The sequence below is a fragment of the Dipodomys spectabilis genome, unplaced genomic scaffold, assembly GCF_019054845.1.
Source record: "Dipodomys spectabilis isolate Male_0828 unplaced genomic scaffold, ASM1905484v1 ptg000004l, whole genome shotgun sequence".
Taxonomy (NCBI): domain Eukaryota; kingdom Metazoa; phylum Chordata; class Mammalia; order Rodentia; family Heteromyidae; genus Dipodomys; species Dipodomys spectabilis.
This window is the reverse complement of record NW_024870681.1, coordinates 12,126,125-12,134,201: the sequence shown is the minus strand read 5'-3', so window position 1 is coordinate 12,134,201 and position 8,077 is coordinate 12,126,125. Positions and strand designations below refer to the sequence as shown.

At 45.2% G+C, this 8,077-nt stretch overlaps 1 protein-coding gene across 3 annotated transcripts in view; it reads right to left on the bottom strand.

The window, feature by feature from the left end:
• Positions 1-5,037: 5,037 nt before the first annotated feature.
• Positions 5,038-8,077, bottom strand: part of Usp43 (ubiquitin specific peptidase 43) — a 49,017-nt gene continuing 45,977 nt past the window's right edge. For all 3 annotated transcript variants that reach the window (XM_042694167.1, XM_042694176.1, XM_042694184.1), the window contains exon 15: positions 5,038-6,537. In XM_042694167.1, the coding sequence (XP_042550101.1) occupies positions 5,468-6,537 (1,070 nt within the window). In that variant the 3' untranslated portion in view covers positions 5,038-5,467. The remainder of the gene's footprint in view (positions 6,538-8,077) is intronic.

The window sequence follows — 8,077 nt, the reverse complement described above, 5'->3', positions numbered from 1 at the left end:
AGTATTTTACCCTCGTTGCTGTTTTTTCCTCTTCTGCCCACTTTCCTAGGTGTTAGAGGAAGGGAAAGACTAATTAACAATAGTCACAAATCCAGTCATGTGGGAGCAAGATTATTATTTAATATGTAGAGTAATTTGTCTTTTAATTTTTATTGTAAACGTGTGGAGAGTATTTCTTTATTTTTTGCCAGTCCTGGAGCTTGAACTCAGGGCCTGGACACTGACTTTGAGCCTCTCTGTGCTCAAGGCTAGTGTTCTACCACTTGAGCCACAGCACCACTTCTAGCTTTTTCTGCTTATATGGTACTGAGGAATCAAACCCAGGGCTTCATGCATGCTAGGCGAGCACTCTACCACTAAGCCACATGCTCAGCCCAGTAATTTTTATTAAATATTTTTATTTTTATAGAGGTGTACAGAGGGTTATAATTTTGTAAGCCAAGTAATGAGTGGTTTTTTTTTAAATTAAAAAAAAAAATTTTGTCAGTCATGGGGCTTGAACTCAGGGCCTGCACACTGTCCCTGAGCTTTTTCACCCAAGGCTACTGCTCTGCCACTTTGAGCCACAGCTCCACTTCCAGTTTTCCAGAAGAGTCTCATGGACTTTCCTGCCTGGGTTTGCTTTGAACTGCGATCCTCACATCTCCTCCTGAGTAGCTAGGATGTCACTTCTTCCTTTGCTCTTTCCCAGCTTTATCCTGATATCGCTACCCACAAGTGTATAGTTCATGTTTCAGCATAGTCTCTACCAAGTACCACTGCTGTATTTTGCTTCACCTTTGGCCTGGAGGGGAATTTTTATCTGTTAAATCTCAGAGCCTTGTACCTACCATCTATCACTGAGCCATTCTGCTAGACCTTTTTGCATTGCTCTTTTTGAGAAAGGGTCTTGTTTTATACTTGGGCTGGCCTGGACTTCAGTTCTCCTCTATTTGGGCTTCCCTGAATAGTTAGGATAACAAAAATTGCATCACCAGGGGCTGGGAAGGTGGCTTAGTGGTAGAGCACAGGCCTTGCATACATGAGGCCCTGGGTTCGATTCCTCAGCACCACATAAGCAAAAAGAAAAAAGCTGGAAGTGGTGCTGTGGCTCAAGTGGTAGAGCGCTAGCCTTGAGCTGAAGAGCTGAGGGACAGCGCCCAGGCCCCATGACCGGACCCCCCCAAAAAAAAATTGCATCACCATACCTAGCCATTAGTCAAGATGGAGTTTTTCCCCCCAAGCTGATCTCAAAATGCCATCTCCTAATCTCCACCTCCCAAGTACCTAAGATTACAGACTTGAGCCTCCATGCCCAATTTGTGGGATTTTCTTTTTACAGGACAATCAAACCATCCAAACTATTGTTTAGATGCTAAGGGAGGTAGTACATGCCTCTGATACCAGCACTCAGGAGACTGAATCAGGAGGATTAGTTTATGCTAACCTGGATTACATAATGCAGACCCTGAGTCAAAAAAAAAAAAATACATGTAGAGATGTGACTCAAGAGTTAGTGCACAAGCCTTGATTGGAAAGAGCTAAGGGACAGCACCTAAACCCTGAGTTCAAGCCCCAGTAACCTAGCAACATCTCTCCCCCATCCCACACACCTCCCCCCCAGAAAAAAAGAAAACACTTAGTGGCCATATTAAACAGGACTGCTGCTGCTGGATGGGGCTCCTGTTCAAAGGAGGATATCATTTGATGGAAACAGACGCAGCACCAAGTGGCAAAGCCTAGGGAACAGCAGTTAAATATCAGAGGTCAGTTACATGGAGCCCTGTAACCAAATCTGTCTGATACATGGTGCAGAGAACGCTGTCTTAGGTTTTTGTTCCAGATATCGTCAGGTAGCTATTCAGATGTCAATTACTTGGCATCACCAAAAATTCTCAGGAAGGGGAAGAGGACTCTGACTTGGATAAAGGGATCTTAACTTTTTTTATCCCGATCTGAGTTGATACACAAATCTAGAATCCCTAAAATGACAGGAAGGCTAGATATAAATGTCCCCATCCACCCACCACATCTGCCATAAACTCCTCTCCCAAACCTTACTAGGAAAACCTACTGTGTCATTTGTCTGAGCTGACACTGATTCTCAGGAATACAGACCCCTGAGTGGGCACTTTTGGTAACCAAGTGATAAACAGAATTTGAACACAAGTTTGCATCTTGGCTGACCCAGTGGAAATGGGATACTTTATGAGGATATTTCAATACTCTATGTTTAATTTGCCGGTCTCAGCAAATAGCAGATTGCTACATTGGTTTCCTTTAGCCAAGTCTCATGTGACCCATATACTTGTGGTACCTGAAATTTATATCTATTTATCTGAAATTACCTTAGTCTACTAGGTCTTTGTGTCTTTTCCAAGAACCTTGTAGGCAAGAGCTTGTCTATTTTATTTCCTATTACCCTGCCAGAGCCTGAAATAGTGTTTACTATCTAATGGATCCTCAGATGTTTGTAGAGTCAATTACAGTAGGGTCAGGCAAATGTCACTGTAGCAATCCTTTCCCAATAAATAGCCTGAATCAAAAGCAGAATTGCATCCCTGCAAGAATCAGAAATTAAAGCCACAGAGACTTGAAACCAACCTGCTGTGTATCCTAATTTATTCCTGTCACACTCAGTTCCCCAATTCGGTGTAAAAAGTTAATATTTGAAGAATATCAATGATCCAAACAAGAGGTGAATGCCAGGCACTGGTGATTCACATCTGTAATCCTAGCTACTCCAGGGGCTCAGATCTGACAATGACAGTTCAAAGCCAGCCTGGCCAAGAAAGTCCATGAGACTTATCTCCAATACCAAAAAGCTAGAAATAGAGCTGTGGCTCAAGTGGTATAGTACTAGCCTTGAGTAAAACTAAGGGACAATGCCTAGGCCCTCAGTTCAAGCCCCAGTACTGGTACATAAAATTACATTAAAGTAGACATATAACCAAAAGTAGTAAGTCTCCTTGCTAGAATAAATACAACTGTTGGCACCTGAGAACAAGCTATCAATATGACAAACACATTTTTTTTCTCTACTTTGATAAGAAAAAAAATCAGGAATCAAAATTTTTCTCCATTTTGATGTCAGAAGTAATCTGGCTTTAGCAATAGGTTCAGTGCTGTACCTATTTCTAAGGATTCAGGAAAACAACTCCAGAGCAAGGGTTCTCTGTGTTCAAATCCCAGCTCTGTTGTTTACTAGACGTTCGACCTTAGACAACTTCTCTGTGCTTCAGCGTCCTCACCTGTAGCAGAGATAACCATATTTATGCCAAAGGGTTGCTATAAATTAACTAATAATGTGAAGTGCTTAGAGCATCTCTTACACCAGCCGAGCTTTGTGTATTAAATACCAGTCAGCTGTCATTGTTAGCTTTTACGGGGGCAGCTTCAAGATGTAACCTAGCCTGTCCCTCAGCATGCCATACGGCTGGTGCAAGTGGCATACAGCTGGTAGGATGTAGCTCACATCTATCCCTTCAGCTATTCCCACACCAATCATCCTTCTCTAAGCCCTTCGACCATGTGGGCCCTTGGAGCTTCTGGTATCATCAGTATGGCTGACATCTAGCCCAAGACTTGGGAACCCTTCTTCACACAAGTGGACAGATAGAGTAAGGAGTGACTGACTGGTGGGTTATCATCACTAGATCATGGCCTCCCTCAAATAGCACACAGAGCTGTACACAGAGCTAGCTCCTATCTGACTCCAAGCTTCCAACCTTTCTCTAACCGGGTCTCAAAGGGACCATTTCTGTGACAGAAAAGCACCCATGTTCCTCTGCCACACTTCCTAAACTCACTCCCATCTATCACCTGCCCAGATGCCCGTAGCCTATAAGCATGCTTCGCAGGCTGGGACCACAGGCCTGATGCCTCCAATCTGGGCAGAAAGCTGGCCCGGCATTTCCCAGGCTGTTTTACAAACTGCACAAGCAGTACTTTCTGGGGGAAAGGCAGCCTCAAGAAAGAGGATATAAAGGAAAAGTGGGTATCCTTGGAGACCTGAGATAACACATAGACCTACCAAGGCCCAAATGTCCTTTGCCCTATCTATCTATCTATCTATCTATCTATCTATCTATCTATCTATCCATCCATTCATCCTGTCTTTGCCTCATCTATTTATCGATCTACCTATTAGTACTAGGGTTTGAATTCAGGGCCTTGTATCTGTTAGGTAGGTGCTCCACCACTCCAGCTAGGCTCCCAGTGCTTTTATCTTTGTTTATTTTTTAGGTGCAGTCTTAAACTTTTGTTCAGGCTAGGTTCCAACCTCATTCCTCCTACCTTCACCTCCCACAGGTGTGCATCACCATGCCCAGCCCATCATTGCCTCTTTCTGTTGCTCCAAAATTGGACAAAGTATGTGGTGATACCTGCAATCCCAGTATTCAGGAGGCTGAAGCAAAAGGATAGAGTTCAAGACCAGCCACTGTTGAGCCCCATGCCTAGGATCTAGCTTAGCATTTTCTTTTTTTTTTTTTTTGGGGGGGGGGGGGGCGTTCCGGTCATGGGGCCTGAACTCTGGGCCTGGGCGCTGTCCCTCAGCTCTTCTCTAGCTTAGCATTTTCTTAGTAAGAAATGATTGTACAAAGTGATGCAAGAAACACGTGGTATGAGACAGCTCAGACTCCCAGGTTCTCAGGCCTAAGACCTCTAGAGACAGAACACCGCCCAAGATGTCTATTTCATTAGATAACAGCAGTCATTTCAACAAACAGCACTTTTAAATTTCAGAAAGAATTCACATGATGACAGGAATGCACACTCTACTCAGTATGAAAGACGCAAGGTCATTTTGAATCATTCAGATATTTTTCAGGTTTCACCAACATAACTTTATTAAAATTGTACATAGATCTCATACTTCCATTTTTTTATTTAAAAAAAGGTCATTTTTCTGGTATCAAAATAGCTATCTTTTTAAAATAACTTGACAAACTTTAAAACAATTATTTTGTTATATATTAAATACTCTCCTAAAATATCAGCATTCCCTTCCATCTCTCCTAGACTCTCGCTTTATTGTTACTACCATTTCTTTCTTTCTCTTTTTCTTTTCTTGACATCTTTGATGCTTATGCCAGAAAAGCATCTCATGGAAAAAAATGTATAAGTCCACTATTAAATCTTTTTTGAGGAGGGAAAAAAAAGGAGAAGCCAGTAATAGTACTTGAAATGACATTGAAGACTCTTTTTTAATACTCAGGTTCTGGAATTAGTTAAGCAAAATATCAGTTCTTGAAATGGTTATACTGACCCGATATCATCCTCTAGTGGCCAGGATGTATCAAAGCACCCAACAAGACAGTAGGTTATTTGGACACAGGACTATTGGGACATTGGACGCTGGAAGTTCAGCTGCGGAGTTTTACTTTCAGGGCTCACAAGAAAACTTGTGAGAAAAGCCATGCTGAACTCAGGCTTCCCACAGCTGCCAAGTGCCCAGTTCCAGTTTCACATAGTTCCCAAATGTTTCTCAGAAGCTGGACTCTGGTAAGGTTTTCTTTCGACCTAAGGAAAGAGTGTGGTATTTCACCCTTTGCAAGGTACCATAAGAAGTCTGCTCTCCTGGAACACTCCTCTGGGGGGCGCCAGTAGCACTGGCTCTGGGGGGCCTGCCAGCTTTACGAGGGAGGTGGAGAGAGCTGGGTGCAGATCGGACGTCCCTCTCCAGGTGGCTGCCAGAGCCCCTGATCAGGCTCTCTCGTATCCTGAGAGCAGGAGATGAGCCTCGAGCCTGCCCATCCATAGCAGGGCTCAGCCTGCCACTTGCCAGGGACCCTGGGGGTACTGGTGGCAAGCCCTCAGCCCTGTCAACCTTCCTGTGCTCTTTCTTCCAAAACATGGACCTCAGAAGAGTGAGTGTCCCCTGAGGGAGCCTATCCCCTGAGGCCCTTTCCTCCGTAGCAGCCTTCATCTTGGGCAAGGTCCCTCGGCCACTGTCCTTAATATTTCTAGACAAAGCCACAGAGGGGGATGATGGGCTGCTCTGGCTTCCCACTGGGCCACTTCCCTTCCAGTTGGCACTCTTCTGGCCCTCCGCACGGGCTGGCTTCTCATTCCCCACCGAGGGCATCACACTGAGGGGCAGGTCAAACTTTTTGGGAAGCCGGATATCCTGGCTTACATTTTCCTTCAGCGTCCTGGCTGCGTTCAGACCATCTAAGGATCCAGGGGCCAGGTGGTGGTTTGGGTACCTTGAAGGACAAGGGAACCCCGCTGCTCCTCTCCCATTGGCTTGGCTGCTGTCATCGCCATTAGCAGAAAGGGTGACATCTGAGCCTGGCAATGTTGACTTCTCGTTCCCACCAGCAGCACTCATCAGCAGAGGCACAATGGACTGGCTGGTAGAGCGTGGTCTCCGTCGAGACTCCAAGTACTCTACCAACTCCACAGATGCACCAGGTCGTTTCTCCTTGGGCCCAAAGGACCAGCGGAGGGGCATGGTTTTGAAGGGCCCATGCTTGACTCGGGAAGAGGTGGGTGCCTTCATACTAATGCTTCGACCATGCAGGCCCCGAACCAGAGGTCTGGACTCCAGCCCACCTGAAAGAGACCACGAGCACCTAAATCACTCTCAAATCACTGCCAAGGGCAATGCCATCCACTTAGCAATGACACCCAAGAGGACACCAGTGGCTTCACCTACTTCTCCAGAGAAGAATGCATTTATACAGGGAAAGCCAGAGTCAAGGAAGGGACAGCTATCCTTTGATACTTACTGAGGGACTAGTTGCAGGAGCCCCTCAGATACAACTGCAGACATCCCCTGAGGTAAAACAGCTGAGTATCTACACCAAACCCAGGCACACCCTGCCACAGGCTTTCAGTCATCATGCCTACCTAGTACAATGTAAATGCTGTACAATGTGAGCGTTTGTCCTATTGTATCACACAGGGAATCACAAGAAATAGGATAGTCTGTACCTGTTTCGTACAGATGCATTTATTTACTTCCTGCTACGAGGATTTGAATTCAGGTCCTCAGATATAGTCAGCTTGCCTGCTTACAGCTGGAGCTCTATCACTTGTGCCATCCCAGCCATTTTGCTGGTTATTTTGGAGGTAGAGTCTCAGGGACCTTCTTCCCAAGTTATCACAACAGCCCAAATGGACTATGACACAGAGGAACTCTGAAAAGGAAAAAGTACCACTACCCCTAAAAAGACCACAGGAAGTACAGGAAAGGGAAGACCTGAGCAGGTGCACAGGTGCAAGCTTAGGTAGAGCAAGACCCCAGAGAACTCTGCTGGATGAAGCCATCTGCCTATCACTTTCTTGTCATTTCCCAAGAAAGGACCATGGGGTTAGAAAGATGCTCGAGACTCACCACAGGAAGAATCTAGAAGCAGCTCAGAGGTTTGCAAGGATTTGACCTTTCATGTTTTTCACAGATAACTTCAGATACTTTCTTTTTCCTTTACAGTGCTTCTTTAGATTTACCAAGAATAGACACAATTTTACCCAAAATACTTTGTTGTCGCAGTCTGCCTTGACCTTCCTTCTTGTTCCATCATTAAATTCTCCTGCCTCAGGAAAGGTGCAAGCTCTTCTGGAGTCAGAGAGACCTGTGAAGTTTTCTCTTCCCCTCTCCCACAGCCCTGGCAAGTGCAGAAAGGGCAGCTTTGTATTAGGAGGACAAAGCCCTTTTCATCATGGGAGAGCATGGCTAAAGCCCTGGCAGGGGGCTAGAGAACTTGGCCTCTGTCCTACATAGCTGGGTTTTGTTGTTTAGTTATTCCCAGTAAGTAAGGTTTGAACCCAAAGCCTTATAGTTGCTAGGCAGATGCTCTACCACTTGAACCAGGTCTCCAGTCCTTTTGGATTTTTAGTAGATCTTGCATATTTTTCCGGGCCAACCTAAATGGCAATTCTATTTATGCCTCCTGGAGGAGTGGAATGATAGGCATGTATCTCTGCATCCAGTATGTTTGTTAAAAGGGGGCTTGCTCACTTTTTGCCCAGGTGGACTCAAATTGCAATCTTCCTAATCACTGCCTCACAGGTAGCTTGGTCTCAGGCCAAGACCCACAGCAGCATCTACCACATTGCATAGGAAGCAGAAACCCAGAGAGCTGGGTTCTCT